The sequence below is a fragment of the Cyanistes caeruleus genome, chromosome 1 (assembly GCF_971803275.1).
Source record: "Cyanistes caeruleus chromosome 1, bCyaCae1.hap1.1, whole genome shotgun sequence".
NCBI classification, from domain to species: domain Eukaryota; kingdom Metazoa; phylum Chordata; class Aves; order Passeriformes; family Paridae; genus Cyanistes; species Cyanistes caeruleus.
In genome coordinates, this window is record NC_141701.1 from 87,440,366 (window position 1) to 87,457,987 (window position 17,622).

The window sequence follows — 17,622 nt, forward strand, 5'->3', positions numbered from 1 at the left end:
ATTTCTCCCAAATAGCTGAGACTGTGAATAACAAAAACTTGAATTTTGCAAAGAAAGTTGCACTGTGGAGAATTACTGTGTCCAGAGTATAGTCCCACTTTGATTAAAAAATACTGGAATCAGGAATCTTTATGTCAGACATATTGAGATAGTAGAGGATACATCAGGTACTGGTCGAGATTATTTTAAGCATTTGGACAGAAAGATAGATTTTCCTACAAATGCTGGCAAGTTGCTTCAAAGATGATTAAGCATTTCCAAGTACCTACACCACATCATGCAAAAGAAAAAGTGAAAGTTACTAAATGAAATTATTTCAGGAACAGATATTTTTCATTTAGTCCCCACAATGAATAATAACATTGACCAAGAGGTAGACAGATTTTGAAGAAGTGTGCTTTCAAATGATCTCCAGCATAAAAGATTCTTCAGCATAAAACACTCTGAAAGAAGAACACTTTTTCAGTGTTAGTACTCAAGAAGCTTTTCAAAAAATCAGGAGCACACATCCTACGGTTTTGGAAATACCACTTTATTTTCCAGTGAATATCCAAATTATAACACTTGCATCATTGCTTATGAACCTTCAAATTGATGAAATACTAAAACCTACAGTTCCAGTGCACAGTTAATTAGATATCTAAATCTTAATAAAAATTATCAGTGCAAAAAATAAAAATTAATCCAGTATGCAGTTAAATGCATTTTGTTACAAAGATATTTGGGCTTTGAGCACATATACATCAAATAATCTGGTAAGAGAAGCCACTTCCACAGTCTGTGCTCCAAACAAAACGATACCACACCCAATTCTAAAGACAGGCAAGAACACATTTTTTCTTTTTAAATGAAAAGTCTGAGCTTAGTTACAACATTCATCACGGATACACAAGCCGAGAAATATTACAGAAGTCACCCTCTATTCAGATAGGAGTTGTTAAAAAAGAGGCTTTCCTATTTTTCATGTGTGGGATCCTTTTGAGACATCTATGTTTTTTCCATTCAGAACAGAGAATTAACAACATTCCAGCGTGCCCCAGTGTTGGCAAATCCTCTTTTGAGTCCAGATACACGATGATGATTGATGAAGCTGTTGGGCCTACGGTAGCAGGCAGAGCAGCTTGGCAGGAATTCAGTGTTATTGAAAGAAATCTCAAATACTTATTCCATCTCCTCTACTAACTTTAATCACACTATCAACATTCTGCCAGGAATGGAGCCTTGAAACCAAGCCATAGACCTACACAAGCAACCCTTGTTGGTATATTACTGCTGCAATACAGGTAAAGCGTGCGTTCTGTTTATTTTTACCTGTTTCCATTCTACATTGGACACCAGCTAAATTATGGAAAGATATTTCCTGCACTAACGGTTAGCTTGCAGCAAATTTCATTAAGGTACTACGTCTCATTTTCCCTGGTTAATGAACTGATTAAGTTAACTTCTTCAGTTACACCGCTGGTAACTGCAAGTCTGGGATAAAGGAAAGCAGCGCAGGAGCATATTTCACATACGCTGTAAAAGTTGGTAAGAAAGCAGATCAGTACTACAGGCATTTAACCACTAATCTGCTCATTTGTTATGCTGATAAGGAAAAAACTTACCTCAGTTGCTTCATAAAGTTCTGACAAGCTTATCCTAAGTAAACCAACAGCATGCCAAATATTTAAGGTAAAACTGTACTAGCTACAAAGCTAATACAAAGACTGATATGCTTCTCATGATCACTTACTTAGCTTGTTTTGGCTTTGCTTAGAACAGTAAAGCTTAAAAAGAGAGGCCTGAGACAGAGGGAGAAAAAAATAAAAGGAATTGTTGACCAAGCTTACCTTACAATTTTTACGTTAACAAAAACCATTCAAATTGCAACTCTACTTCATAATACTGAACATACAACCCAAAAGTTTGAATTACCACTGGATGTAGAACTCTGTTGAGATCTTTCACTGGTTAATCTTCAAAGTAAAATATTCCATAAGAAAACTTTATTTTCTTGAAATCTACAAGCAGAATATAGAGTTTTCTCAGTGAATTCTCAGCTAACTATGGCTGGAATCCATTAACCTACTTTTTGGGAAAGGGCTGTGACTGCACACCAGGATAGCTGATATTACATTAGTCTCTGTTTTCCCAAATGATATGATACTCTGCCGATGGGAGAGAACTCCAGTTTGCAACTCCCTGAGCTGATGTAGTCACACAACTTTCAGTTCCACCTTCCAAGAAAGAAAGAAATACTAGCATTCCACTTGCCCTGAACCAAAAAAGCATAGATAGGCACTTAAGTTGAAAGTATGCAAATCTTTTCTTCCCGTACCAAGCCTGTAGAGGAAATTCTCCTTTTTTCTATCAGCTTCAGCTTTCCAAAAGAATCTCAATTTAAGTCAGAAGCAACTGAGCATGGCACAAATCCAGCATTATTAAAAAAGGTCTTAAAAAGAAACGTATTTGGCCAGTTCCTTCTCCATCTCAGAATACTGCTCTTTGAGGCGCTCCATAGCTTTTCTGTGCTCTTCATCCACCTCTGCACGTTTGTTCTGCTGTTCTTTCATGAACTCCTCCCAGTGGGCAATGCACTTCTCCTCACGAGCCATCACCTTGTCTGCCTGAAGCTGACAGGAGGAAAATACAGTGTTTTTAACAATCATTTCCATACTGAAACAGGGAGATTAATGAGAGCTACATAATGCTAAAGTATCTGGAAACTAGCAAGAAAATATATGGAAAGGGGAAACTAAAGAAAACTTATTTTTGTATAGCCAATCCCTAACAAGTGGTAAAATGTCTGCAATACTATTAATGTGATTGTATTAGCAATGATGCTATTTCTATAAAATACAACAACAGAGATATTAAATGTTTTGAAACTGGCAGCTAGTGTTTCTGCTTCAGCCAGCTAGCTCTCACTGTGATTAATGTCTTCCTTTATAAATAACTTATTTTTCCCCTCATACTTTCCTACTGCTTGGCTTCTGTTAGGTCTAATTCTCTTCACTATCTTATCTTGGAAAAAAAAAATAAAAATGTCTAGATATCTAGAAAAAGAGATCATACACACACCCAATGCACATGACAAAACACAGTGTAATTTTGTGAAATGCTTGTGAGCTGTATTGACAGTCTGGCTCTCTTATAGGTGCAAAAGCCAAAATAAATCTAGGCAGTTGTTCTTCCATTTGCTCCATCTCCCAGCAAAAGAGAGGATTAATCCTTCTTTTTTTAGCCTCTCTCCTTTTCAATGCATCAGCTATGACTGTTTCTTATGTGTGGCATTTTTGTCAACTAAAGGCACTGGGAACCCATTTATGTATTTTTAAATGCTCTCTCTGCTGTTCTTCAAGATCACACAGGACGGGCTAAATACATGACTTTTTTTCTGTGAAGCCTTTCACACACTTTAATATTATGCCAAGATCCATTCTATTTGTAACAGATACAGTAACAGTAACATCTACTGACAAAATACACCAGTGCACACTAACAGTTTCACTGGTACACTACTTTGTCTTGAACAGGTTTTGAAAAATTGGTGTTTCAAACACTTTTTGACACAGCTACACATCACCTACCCAAACCTGACTAAATTTGACTACATTCTGTCAAAATACCATTATTTTTTCAGAACACACCATTTCAGAAAAGCAAGGAAAAGGTATTTCTCCTCATGTGGCTACACTAGAAAGACAACTTTTATCCATACTTTTTAAAAAGTTACCTACATGCTATTACTCCCAATAATATTATTATTATTGGAAAGTTTCAGGCAAAAAAGTCTTACTATACAAACTTTAAGAAATGCTACAAATCATGGATACCTTTAACTACTCTTCCACATCATATTAAAAAAAAAAAAAAGTGGAAACATACAGCTAGTATTTTTAAAAAAGAACAGTCACCATTCTTACTAAATGACTGTTCATTTTCTAAGTTAGAAATTTCTAATTAAAGTTTTACTTCAAACAAACAGTAGCAGAACTGTAAGAATTTCCTACCTCTCTATGAGTATCTACCCTAGTGTCAGACACAAGCAAACACTGTCAGTGCTCAGAGGTGTGCTCTTTGCCCAGTACCAGTATTCAATTGAAAGTGGACTGCCCATCTCCATCAGTTGCACAAAAGGAAAGAAAAACATAATTATCAAATTATGTCCTTTGATGCACAGCCTGTTTTGCCTGATGGCCATGGAAATGTCTTTGGTTTTTCCTCAACTGAATTATCAACAGCATTTTGCAAGTAAAGAGATAACACAGGAACACGATAAAGAAGTAGTAATGGGAGTACATGAAACTAATTTCTTGTATAATTTTCCAGGTTTTAGATCCAGAGCACATGTATTTCAAATAAGCAAAGTGGAGCCAACTGAAAAGGTTCCAATGATTCGCCTGTTCCTATAATACAGCCCTTCATTAAATAACCCATCCACCAGTTAAAAAAAAAGACTTCCTTTTCAACAAGCAATATATATATATATAATATGGTCAATGTTCTCAGCTAACTAGGAAAGATTTACATTTCCATTCTGGTAGGCTAGTAGATGTTTTTTGTTCCACAGAAAACAAGCTTTTTTTATATTTAAGCTTTCCCTGTATGTGACAAATGTTATAGTCTGAACTAGGAGGGAAAATAAAGCAAAAGAAATAAAAAAAGTAGTTTCCATATATCAGGAGATTGTAGAAAGAGTTAGCTAGATCCATTAACTTTGCAGTGTGCATTTTACAAGTGCAGAAATCACCCCAAAAGAAGTTTTACTACAAGTATATAAACTATAGAAAAACATGTTTTTGAATTTTGCTATACTGAAAGCAGATAAAGAGTCTTGTGAAGCACAAGACTCTTAGACCACAAAATCAAAATCTATGCATCCATCTATCCATCCTTTACCTTTCTCACTTCATACTCCCTCTCTTGGAGTCTATGGATCATAGCGTTGGCAGCTTGCACTGAAACAACAAATTGCAGTAGATCAGTCTGCCGTTGTAAATAAAAAAAAAACTGCCTGAAAGGGATTTAGAAGATGCAAGAGGTTGCAAGGTGAAGATTATATTCCACTGTGACACTTAACTCTACCCAAGAGTCACCTGTACCTGCAGAAAATGCTCTACACTTACAACTTTTAAGCTTATAAAAGTAAGTAGGCTTCTTGCAGTGTTCAACCTCTGTATGTTCTAGAAGCCAAAAGCAGGAAGGCAGTGAGATCCTCTTGTGCCCACACTCTTACTGTTGCTGATGAGCTGGAGTAGCTGCACTACTCAGCACCTCAGAAGACATCAAAAACACTCTCAAGTCATTAACTAGAAACAGGGGACCAATCTCTATGTTTTAGTTAGTTGGGGTATTTTTTCCCCTATTCTTTCCCCATCAGCTGTGTATAGACTCCACATGTACAACATCTTTATGCTGAAGTTCATCTCTTCTCTCCCAGACTGAGCCTGGGAAAACCTGTCAATGGAAATAGGAACTGTATTCACCCCCCCCCCCCCCACCCCCACTTATTTAACAATTAATTTTAACACAATTAAGTACACTAATTTCCCAAACAGCAACTAGATGCACTCCTGGACAACTGGCTCAATCTGCTGCTGCTTGAGCAGGGAGGTTGGACATGACCTCCAGATGTCCCTTCCCACCTCAACCATTCTGTTACTGAAGATGTACTGCACAGCTGGCCATTAGAAAGTCAGGGAGCAGCACCGAATTAGTTAGATGGAATTAGGATGCCTTATTTGCATGAATAAGTTTTAAGTTTCAATGTCTTCCTGCAATCCTTTTGGTGTGTAAAGCACCATCTACCATTTGCTATTCTGCATATGCCAGATGCCATATAAATAAATTATAGGAAAATTAAATGCTTACACAACATGCCACACATAAATTGTAACAAATCCCACAGTGGCATGTTTTAACTACATAAATTTGGCAGCTAAAGCTGAGTACCCACACTCTCTTAGAATCTCTTTGGAAGAAGCCATCCTGCTAAATGAATAAGAAAAAAAAGAACACTTCAGAATTACTATAAATTTCAAACATTCTTTTAAAATCTGAGCAGTAAAGAAATATATTAATTAAGATTTACCTAAGATTAGCATGCAATTACTATTACTTCCCAATTTGACTGAATAATAATAATAATAATGATAACAATAATGATGATAATAATAATAAAAATAATAATAATAAATTTCACAGCTATACAGCAGGAAGTTTTAAGTGATGTGAGACAGTATAATACACTCCTGTGGGAAAATTAAGAAACTTGAAAGTCACACCACATCATGCTTGCAACAAACCAGGAAACTGAAATTTTGTCCATGGCTATAGTCAACGTGGAGCACTGTTTCCAAATGAATAGGAAAAGAATGAGCTGAATCAGCTTCTACTTAAATTAACAAAAAACTTTAATGTAACCTCAGCAACAGCTGATCGTCAGGACTACTATGTATCAAAAAGTTTCCCTCTTGTTTCTCTTTTAAAGTTGCACAGAATGAGAACAAAGCACATAAAGAATAGAAAATTACCCAAGTGTGGTAATTTTTTAACAAATCATATTTTGAATCCAAACTATTTAAATTACTCCTCAAAATGATACATCAAGAGCAGTAAGAAGCAACCTGCTTACATCTCTTGAAGGTTTCACTCAAATTGTCTTGCATTGCCTGCTCACACTTTGGAAGAACGCGTTCATTTGTTTCAAAGATCGTCTTTTTCAGATTTTCAAGTACTCGCAGTTCTCGGAGGCCACGCTTTTCCTGCCACAAAAATGAAAGAAAGTGAGTGGCTAGCAAAGAATTCCACTTCACAAATTAAAGATGGTTTCCCAGATGAAACTAATAGTTTCATCTCAAAGACTAGACCATTATCTACTAAAGTGTTAGTCTACTTACTTAACAACATAGATAAAATTGCCGAAAAAAGAGAGCAATGTTCCATTCTTCACATTAAAATACAAAAATCCTTTCAACGACTCCTGTGGCCCTTGTGAGAAAAGACTGTATAAACTATTTACACACTGTGGGGAAAAACGTTCTGTTTTGTACAGGTAATTTATAGCATCTCTAAAACAACAGAGAGCAGCAGAACTTGAAAAGCAATTCATTTTTATAACGCAGCTGGTTACTGAGAAATAACATAGCAGTGATTCTGCTTGCTTGATGTCTGACCCTCCACATTTAGTGTGGCAGGAGGTGAAAACAATGCAAGTAAAATTGTTTTAACTGAGGTAAAGCAACGAAGTTGACTAAAAGATAATATAACACAGCTGATTAAAGACAGAGTTCTAGATCACTACTGATCATGATTAATTACAAGTACAGCAAGATCTTGTTTTATTGTCTAAATAAAAAAAATTATTTTTCTGAAGCCACAGCACTATTCCCACTCTGAATTTCACCAACATTTTACTTTAGATCAAAACCCTACATAAACAAAAAATACTCTTATCACATGAAGTAGGACAGGGATCACCACACCCATTTTAAAACTTCAGAAACAGAGGCACAGACAAATAAAACTCCTTAATTAAATAGGCTCCAGATTTCCTGAGTGCAAATCTCCATTCCTTGCACACTAGCTGCTAATCACTGAAAAAATAAGCACAACCAAAAACTATCTCATATCTCAAAGTTAAAAACAAGCAGAATTTTGGATGCCGGTGGTCCTGAGCCCACTTAAAAGAAATTCTAAATCACAAAAATTTAAACAATCCTCTGCTTTCTTATTCTCCCCCCATAAAAAGTATAAACCAGTAACTAAATTTCAATTAAAGATCTAAGAATATATTAAATTTGTCTAAGAAAGAGAACAAGACTTCAGGTGAAATGAGACAAATATATGAACTATCAACCTAAAGATATAAGTTCTAATTTTGTCCATGAGTTTAATATTTTCCTTCCTGTGGAATGACATTTAAAACTGCTTACTGTATGCCATAGCTTAATTAGGGAAAGTGGAGAAAAGAAATGATTTGCTATGACTCTCAAGCCCATGCAATACAGATCTGATGAGAGTTTATTTCATATCTGTATTTTGCTAAGCCAGCAGAGACAAAATAGACCTCTGTGAAATATAAGCTATAGTCTAGGTGGGGGGTGAGGGGGAAAGACATTTTAATATCATCCAAATCAGGTCTGCATACAGGAATTTTGAGGTACAACTGCATTTTCAGTTACATTTTTAAATTCCACATTCTGTAAGAAAGAAAATCTATACAGTAACAGCCTTTTGCTGGCATAGGACTCAAATTTTCTAAACTTTTGCTGCCATCTTGTGGAAGCCAAATTATACTTTCCAGGCAAAGCTGTATATAAACACTTCAACACATTCAGTACTTTAGCCTTATTTGCAGCCAATCAAATAACAGTTATTAAATTTTTAATGATTTTATTACTTTGCACAAAGTGTTCCTCTTTCAGCAGTATCACTTTCTCTTGTGTAACAAAAATCAAAGAAAATAAAAATATGACTGTGCTAGCTGAATCCAGCTGAGGCATAAAGTAGTTTCTCAAGATGTAAACTTACACTGGCCAACAATACTTTCCTTGAACCAACCAGACCTCTCTAAGATGTCAGGACTACATTATTCTCCTACATTAATATTCTTAATTAATTTCTTAAGCCAGTCTTCTGCAGGAAAAAAACCCTAACCAAATAAACCACATGTTCTTTTCAAAAGTTTTAAAAGAAAAAGACCTAATTTACTGCCTCGTTTGCTAAAGATGCAGATTTATACTACAGAAGAGTTATTTTGGGAAAAAAATCTATGTCAATTGCTTTTGAAGAAAGTTATGTACATACTGTGATATGTAAGAAGGATGCTAAAGCTGTTCAAAATTTCAAACCCTGCTGGCATCCAGTAAGATACGAATACTTACCTCAAATTCTTTAACAAAGTAACGTATTTCTCCCTGAATTACTGGTCGGTGATCCAGCAGTCTTGAATAGACTTCTCCAACATCTAGAAGATTAATGAAAGCCGTAATTTCAGTTTTTCTCTCACTCTCACACCAGGCTACACAACACAGGCAGCACACTGTACCTCAGTGTGAGGAAGGACTCTTGCTCACCAAGTACATATAAAACCAAAGGAGCACCAGAACGGAATTTGTAGGGTAACCTATCTACCCACCAAACCACCAGCTCAGATAAAACACAACAAACCAGTATTCCAGATGTAAAAGCTACCTTTCTGTAAAGGTGAACATTCTCCTCTGTGGCTCAGTACCCTTTGTCTCAACCCCTCAGTACAGCTTCTGTATCTGATTGTTAGTGCTGGTAAAACAACAGAACTAAATGCCGCAGCTTAACAGAGATCCACAGATTAAGTGTGGGAGTATTTCCTGGCAAGAAACAGAAGGAATCCTCATTACAAAGGAAAACTGTCAGCATTTTCTCGGATTCTAGGGCCAGACTTGAAATTCAGTCTTGGAAAGGAGTATTTACTATTTAAGTATATGCAAAGAAACAGGCTCGCCTGTCACAAAGAAAAAGCCTTCTAAATTGAAAAGCACTGTGAGAGCATAGCAAATACTATTTTAAGAAATACACACTGTAGTCCCCCAAAAAGCCTTTAAGGTGACACTACCAACTAAAGGATGCGTTCTCCTGCCCCAGCTGATGGACCTGCCCCGTGGCTCTACTGTATCCACCTGTGTTTGTTCTACACCCTGAATCCCACCCCGTTCAGAACGGTGAAGAACGCCTATTTAGAAACTCGGGAAAGTCATGACTGCAGTAAATAAGGCACGGGCTAAACCACTACCCAGACCAAACGCTTCTGAGGACGGATTAACCAGGACAAAACCTGGGCGAACAGGACCAAAAGCAAAAGCTTCCCAGGAAACTCCGTGCCCGCGGCAAGGGCCTCGGTGGTCGATTGATCCCCGAAAGAAAGCCACAGAGACACCTTTATTTCCCACTTTGAGAAACGAAAGCCAGCTAAGCCTCCCAGGTGTCCAGCTTTAAACCTCAGCACACGCCGCCCAAGCCCGGAGGGCTGGAGGGCGCTGGAATCCTGGAGAGCTGGACGGGTCCTGGGGGCGTCCCGGGACACTCCCGCCGCTCCCAGGGCCGCTGGGCCGCCTCCCCGCCGCGGCTCCGCAGCTCCGGGGGCCCGCAGCGCTCCCTCCTTACCCTTTATGATGGGCTGGATCGGGGACCCGGCGGCCGGAGAGTCCCGTCTCCTGTCGGCGGGCGGGCGGGAGGGGGACGCGGGGCCGGCCCCGCTCATGGCGCTCGGCGGCCCCGGGGCCGCGCCGGCCCTGGCCCGGCCTGGCTCCCGCAGAGCTTCCGCCGGGCCCGCTGCCGCGCCGTGAGGTCATCGCGGCGCGCCGGCCGCCGTGCGGGAGCCGCCCCCAAGGAGCCCCGAGCCCTCCCACAGCCGCGGCTGTAGGGGCTGCTCCTGGCCGGGAGAGACGCGCACGGCTCCGGGGATGGGGGGCATGTGCTGCGAGGAGCGGCTTGAGGGAGCTGCGGGTGTTTAGCCTGAGGGGAGGCTCAGGAGAGACCTTACCGCTCTCTGCAAACGCCTGGGAGGAGCAAGTAGCCAGGTGGGGGTCGGTCTCTTCTCCCACGGAACCAGCGACATGACAGGAGGACGTAGCCTCAAGGCGCGCCAGGGGATGTTCAGGTTGGACATCAGGAGGAATTTCTCCCCAGAAAGGGTGATCAGACACTGCAGTGGGCTGCCCAGGGACGTGCCGGAGTCACCATTCCCGGAGGTGTTTAAGGAAATACTGGACGTGGCACTTGGCCTAGTTGACATGGCAGTGTTTAGTCATAGGTGGGATTCGATGATCTCACAAGTTTTTGCCAATCTAAGTGATTCTCTGGTTCAAAAATTATAGTAAGAGACATACATTAAGCAACCCACTTTGCTTCTAGGTGCAGCAAATGTGAATAGCAACTGCTGGACACGCAGGCTACAAAAGAATAAATAAAACCAACCAACCGAAAAAAAGAGCAGCAGTCTCTTTTTACAATTACTAACAAAAAGACATAAAATCCCTGTACATTTATTTTTAAACCATTTTAGAGTACAAGAGGGGCTCTCAGTATGAGAAAGATGTGGAGTTCCTGGAGGAGGTCCAGTGGAGAGCTGCAAAATTGATTAGGGGACTGGAGCATTTCTTAAAATGAAAGGCTGAGGGAACTGGGCTCGTTCAGCCCTGAGAAGAAAGAACTGAGAGGGAACTTTATTGCTGCCTATTGGTATCTGAAGGGGGGACAACAAGAGGATGGAGTCAGGCTCTTTTTGGTGGTGTTAAGCACTAGGACAAGAGACAATGGGCAGGAACTGATGCACAGGAAATTCCACCTGAATACAATGAAGTTATTTACTGTGCAGGTGACTGAGCACTGGAACAGGTTGTCCAGAGAGGTTGTGGAGTCTCCCTCCCCGGAGATAAACTTAAGTACCTTCTGCATGCAATCCTGAGCCAGGTGCTCTGGGATGACTCTGCTTTGAGCAGGGAGGTTGGACCAGAGGAGCCACTGTCATCCCTCCCACCTTGACCCATCCTGTGATTTTGTGAGAGCATTAGGATATTTTCAGTGTTTCCCCCCTCCTGGCCACTTACAAATTACAGTATATTAACTTCTGTTTGTGACTTTTTTCTTCCTGCTACTCAAGTAACTCAGTAATTTCTAGAACAGGTTGATTCTATTTAGGCCATTGCATCTAGGTTTGTTTCTTCTTTTACACATTTTATTTTTTTTAAACCTGCAATACATACCACACTTCTCAGTGTCATTGTATGGTCAATGAAGCATAAAGTGGACCACAAATTCTGCTAGAGCTGCTGCAGCCTTCCGTGTCCTACAGGCCTCCTTTCTACCTATATATATATATTATACCAGAAAGGTGCCAGTTTAGCTGGAAATAATTACCAATTTATTAATAGAAAACAGCAGTAGTATATATTCTTTGTTAGAGATTAGTTCCGCCCATGTTCTCCTCTGCATAGCTTCTATAAGTAGGAGCAACTGTGTGGCTCAGGAAAAAAAAAAAAAAGACTTTTAAAAGCTATTAGAACTGACATAAAAAAATATTCTATTATTAAATCCTGTGCCACATCATAAAAGCTTGGGAACTGCTCACAGAAATTACTATATGGAGTTTCTTTTTGACAATATCTATAATCTTCTAAACTCAGGTTTAAAAATTACTTAATTGGTTTTGTTGAAATGATCTCCCCAAAAATCAGGCAAAATATATCTGGAACATGTCGAAATTATAAAATGAATCCTACATTGGGAAGTGTTCAATACTTCAACTAACATTATTATTAAATTTAATATAAATATGTAATGTAAAATAGCTTTTCACTCCTTCACTCTTACATAGTCTGTAATTATTACATTAATTAATTAGTAGGTATAAGAATTATTTTTAAAATAGTTCTCTTCTACATTATCTTTTTTCCCTGAAAGTGACTACCTATTGCAACCTGTAAATTAGTATTTATATTTTTCCACTTGAATCCAAAACATGTAAGCATTTGACAATCACCAGTAAATTACAGTCATGCTCATAATATTAATATCTGCAGGATGTTTCAGCTGGATCAATCACCACTACTAATTTGAGCTAGAATTGTTCAAATGTTAATTTTACCCTTTCCAGCTTAGCTGCCATCCTTTCAAAGCCTCTCAGACAAATTATTTGCCCTTCTAAGCCCTATGCTCCAGCTTTTTATTTGTTAAGAAGGAAATCCTGTAGTTAAGGGGCTTTGTAACTACTGCATTTCTAGGAAAGAGTTTTTACATCATGACTAATGTCAGGTTCGGAATGATGGGACTGTAACAAGGGCAAATCCTGTGACAGATAGTTGCCTTGGTTTCTAGGACTACTGTTCTGAAACCATTCCTCCTTAGTTTGAATAATGTTGGGTTTTGCTTTTTTTTATTTTTATTTTTTTTTTAAGGATATGTTATTTGTTGTATTTATGCCTGGTTTAGTTTTTTGTTCCCCTGCTTACTCTCATTGCCCAGTCAAGCTTATTTTCAAAACATATTTTAAAGAAATTAAGGAGGACTTAAAGAGGTGATGGCTATAAAAAGACAATACTTGTGGAGCCCCTAACCTGTCAGTTTGTAGAAAGTAGTCATCAAGTCACAAAAATATGGAAATAGCTATGGCTTGGAGCATGAAAATCAACATATGTAGTCATCATGTATTTTTTTGGAAGATAGGCTAAACAACCTCTGTCAGTTTTGCCGTGCAATGGAACCCACTTTCTCTTTTAGGGATCACCCTGCCACTTCCCATTAGCATTAGCAGCACTCTGGATTGCAAAATCTTCAGATGAACGTGCCGAGTCCTGTCATTTCCCCCACAGGCTGTCTGGCAATGATAATCCACTAAAGGATTATTTCATCCAAGTGGCGGTGTCCGAGTCAAATGCCGGCAACAGGCAGGGAAACCCAAACCTGTTGAGGCAGACATCTGCCCAGATGGGAGGAATCGGAGCGACGGCCCTTAAGAGGGTGAGGCGGGGGACATACTTTGTGCCAGCAGAATAAGTCCATGGGCTGCACCCGTGATGGGAGAGCAAGACCACGATCGTGATGGCTGGAAGTTTGCGGGCTGCGATGCCGATGCTGGCCAAAGCAGGCCCGGGGCTGCGCTCTTTGGAGGGGTGCCTTGTCACATTAGCCGGGCGGCCACTGTGTTTGATGCTCAACCTGGACAGACAGGCCTGCCAGGCAGAAACTGCTCAGGCAGATGATGCTGGGGAGGACAAAAATTATCCACCGTAAGACTGAGAAGACAGATGACACCCAGCAGGAACAGCAAGCCAAATCTGCAGAATCCACAATGCAGCTGGCTAGCCTGGGGCTACCTGCCTCTTTGAAGAGGAACAGACATCACCTACGAGCTGTCAAATTAGATCACCAGCCTGAAAATGCTGAAAGAGATTTAGTTCTTCCAACAGAGAAGGGAAAGTTTAATGGCTGAAAATCTTCCTAAAGGGGCCAAGGTAGTGTGGGAGGGGAAAGGGGAATCCTTCAGACACAGCAACAATGAAAAATTAATCACCTCCCGCCTGCCTGTAGTGAGAGATGGGATCCACAGTGTTCCGTGGCAGCCACGCTGGCTGTAGTCACTACCAGCATTGAAAATAAAGGCCATGCCTGCAGGAATGTGCACAGAGCAGCAACAAGTAATGCTTGCTACAAAATTGATCCCCCTTTCCAAATCTGTGATATCTTTACATTGCCCTGGAGCTGGGCAATACAATACATCTCACATTCAAGAGACGCAGCGGTGGGATACAAAGGCCCAGTCTGAATCTGAAAACTTGGCAAAGCAAGAGATGTGTGATGGCATTTCCCCTTTAATTTCTTTTGCAATAAAATTCCAGCACAAAGAAAATGCGTGTTATCCAAGTCACCTTTGATAAATAAACAGAAAAAAAAATACTAAGATTACCAAGTGAGTAAGCATGTGCTCAGGTGGATGGTGAATATGAAACCTGGCATTTCCATCAGGGACAACAGCAGCATGATCCAATTATAGATGCAAAGAAGAAATATTGCTCTTAGGGGGAAAATATTAAATGTAGCAATCCATTAAGCAGCTGCATCATTGCAATTACACTTTGAAGTTAAAGACTGAAACACGCCAAAGATGAAAAGAGGTGATAAGATTAAAAGCCAAAAGGGGGGAAAAAAAAAAATCAAATAGGCCTACAGATCCCTCTTCCTAGGGGGAAAAAAAAAAAAAAGTAAAAAAAAAAATTACATACAAGGTTCTGTAGATACATACAATTGTAAAATCTATTTATGGCCACACCAAGCAAATCTACTTGAAAAATTTATTCCCAGCTTCTGCATTCAACATAGCAGACAATAAACCACAAATCACCTGCAGAGATGCAAACAGAAGATGCTAGCAGATCAGAAAGAATATGAACCAGATTTCTAAATAGAGGAGCTTACACTGAATTTCTTAATAATGACTTTATAGTTCCATCTATTCCTTTATTTTAATCTCTCTCAGCTAATCACTTTATTTGAATTGCAAAATACATCTACATTCAACCTTACTTAAGAGTGTCAGCTCCCTCCAAGTAACCCAGGATCCACACCCACACTGAAAGGTCCAGAATATCCTTCTATCAGCTATAACTGAAATTAATGTGTATATGTGTGTGTGAGAGAAACAAAGTGAAGCTGTAGAATTATTTTATCAAGATACTCCAAAGCTGTATTGGAAAAACACCTATTGGAAAGTCTAAGGTGCACCTCACAAAAAAAATAAACTCCCCATTTCTAGGCCTACATGCTTCCAAAGATTCAGCCAGTAGCATGAAATTCCTGAGGTCTTCTTCAGTTTACAAATATTTTGAAGAGGGTAGGCTATAGAGAAGGAATACAAGATAAAAAAGATTAAAAAATACCACTTAATTAAATAAATAATCATAGTAAAATATCACCTCTTTCAGGAAAACAGCTAAAGTGTTTGTTAGGAGGCTTCATAGGAGGTTACACTTTCTACACAAAGTATCTTGGGAGATTCAATAGGCACAAACCTATTGACTTCAAGTACTTACAGTGGGTGGGGTGAAGAAAAGTAACAAAACTCACTGGATTTGTACTGTTTCAAGTGTGAACCAAAGTGATACCTTCTAACTCATTTGCTGTGTGAAACACTGGGATGCCAACGTGGAAAGTAAATCACTGATGACCAGGAACACAACAGAAAGCATGTTACACATTTAAGCTATCATAAATAATTTCTTTAGTTTTGCTGCTGAAAAGCCTTCACTTCAGTTTCATCTGAATGGTCAGATTTTCTTAGTCCATAGGTCTAAACTGGAACTTTTTTTTTTGTTGTTCACCGTAATCTTTCCAAATTCCTCATTCCTGCTCTTCCCCAATCCCATATTAAACCTGGATTTCTCTATGAATCACTGTTGCCCAGTTAGTTACAAGTCTCAGAAAAAGAAACACTCCTAGAGATTACAAAAGTCAAACTGAATTCTCACTTAAAAGTGAAGCTACACACACACAAACAACAAAAAAATCATCAGCACATTTCTAACATATCTCATGCAATACTTGAACATGTTTCAACCTGGTTGGTCTACAAGCAGTCATCTTGGCATCACGGGGAAAAAGACAAAATGCTAAGTGTAGGATTTCACTGAACACTTACAATTATCATATTTATTTCACTGTTGAATTCTTCTGTTGCTGAAAGGTTGTCATGCAGCACTATCTCACCATATGGCAACACACTCAAGTCCCAGGGGCACATACTTATAAGACCATAACATGTCAGGCCCCTTGAATAAATTAGAACAATTATGCAAAATAATAATACTGCAGTGATGAGATACATTAACAAATGAAAGTGTTGCTGTTCATGAAACGCTGTGAAAATAAATTCCACACATCACTGTGGTCATCATCATCATCAAAATGCAAAGCAACCAAAGTAAAACAACACATTGCCCTTCAGCAACTGGAGTTTTAAGAACAGAGAAAAGGGTTGCAAGGGAGCAAACTCTCTTTTACTAATGTTCAGTGAAAGTATAATAACATATTACAGAAAGAGGAAGTAGCTTTAAAAGCAGCTGAATATTTACCCACACAAACCCTTTACACAGACCATCAATGTTAATTTGAGAGCTCACACTACACCTCATTTTTTAAAATTATGAAGCATAGTTGTAAAAAATGTACCTCGTACAGTCTCAGACTGACTCAGAATTGTGTGATTTTTCAGAAGTTTTCTTGCAGATTTACTTGTCCTTGATCAAAAGGCATTAGACAGAAAGGGGGAGAGGCGAGAAAAATCAATACCATCTGGTTTTCCCAGTCATCTCTCTAAAGGGAAAGCCTCAATTCATCCTTCTTTGCTTTTAACCCTCTATTGCCTAAAGTTTCTCCAAGCAAGAGAAGGAAAATTGAATTATGCTCAAGTTACTATACAATAATTACCAAATACCTTTTAGATAGTAGAGAGTTAAATATTACTAATCCACTTCTAAACATTTCATCTTTTTACTAGGTGAACATTCTTTTTAAGATTTCAGCAGCAAGTAACAATTTTTTCTACACCAGAGAAAATTAAACTGGCACAAGAGGCTAGGGGATACTGCTGCAGTAGCATGTAGCCAACTTGAGAAATCCCAATACTTGCAAACAGCAGCTGTTTGGGATTAAAAAAAAAAAAAGACACTTTGTAGCATCATCTCTACAACAACCTGTCTGAAAAAGATGACAGTATTGTTCCCAGCATCATTTAGCTCTGGTTCAACTTCAGCGTTCTCAGCCGTAATGTAAGCTATTTTCATGGATGAAACTTGCACATTCACTTTAAAGAACTTAAATCATTCTCAGTTAGAAAAGCATAGAAAAAAACAGTAAATGCAAGATGAACATGAAACTTGCCTAAACCCTGACCCAATGTACTGATGGATTCACACCCATGCTCCCCTTCTGAAACAGAAAATGGTTTATTGTAGTGAAATTTAGTAGATGTGCAAGTATTTTCTAAGTCTTACTGTCACTTGCTCCCACATGTGAGTGAAAAAGCAAGCTCAATTGAATATATACTATTAGATAACAAATGTTTGAATAAATTGGATATTAAGAGTACAAGTACTGACAGTAAACACC

At 38.9% G+C, this 17,622-nt stretch overlaps 1 protein-coding gene across 1 annotated transcript; it reads right to left on the reverse strand.

Annotated features, from left to right (window-relative positions):
* Nucleotides 1-511: 511 nt before the first annotated feature.
* Nucleotides 512-10,299, reverse strand: BLOC1S5 (biogenesis of lysosomal organelles complex 1 subunit 5). Its single transcript, XM_023919893.2, has 5 exons — nucleotides 10,126-10,299; nucleotides 8,868-8,950; nucleotides 6,617-6,746; nucleotides 4,882-4,940; nucleotides 512-2,612 (listed from the first exon to the last, which is right to left on the reverse strand). The coding sequence occupies exons 1-5, from the start codon at nucleotides 10,220-10,222 to the stop codon at nucleotides 2,433-2,435; spliced, it is 549 nt and encodes a 182-aa protein (XP_023775661.2). The 5' UTR covers nucleotides 10,223-10,299; the 3' UTR covers nucleotides 512-2,432.
* Between the last annotated feature and the right edge of the window lie 7,323 nt (nucleotides 10,300-17,622).

Excerpts from the sequence above, each read along its gene's own strand:
- BLOC1S5 (XM_023919893.2), bottom strand. The coding sequence starts at position 10,222 with ATGAGCGGGGCCGGCCCCGCGTCCCCCTCCCGCCCGCCCGCCGACAGG. Across the intron at positions 6,747-8,867 it reads ACTTTGTTAAAGAATTTGAG|GAAAAGCGTGGCCTCCGAGA; the intron begins GTAAGTATTCGT and ends TTTTTGTGGCAG. Across the intron at positions 2,613-4,881 it reads GGGAGTATGAAGTGAGAAAG|CTTCAGGCAGACAAGGTGAT; the intron begins GTAAAGGATGGA and ends TCCTCCTGTCAG.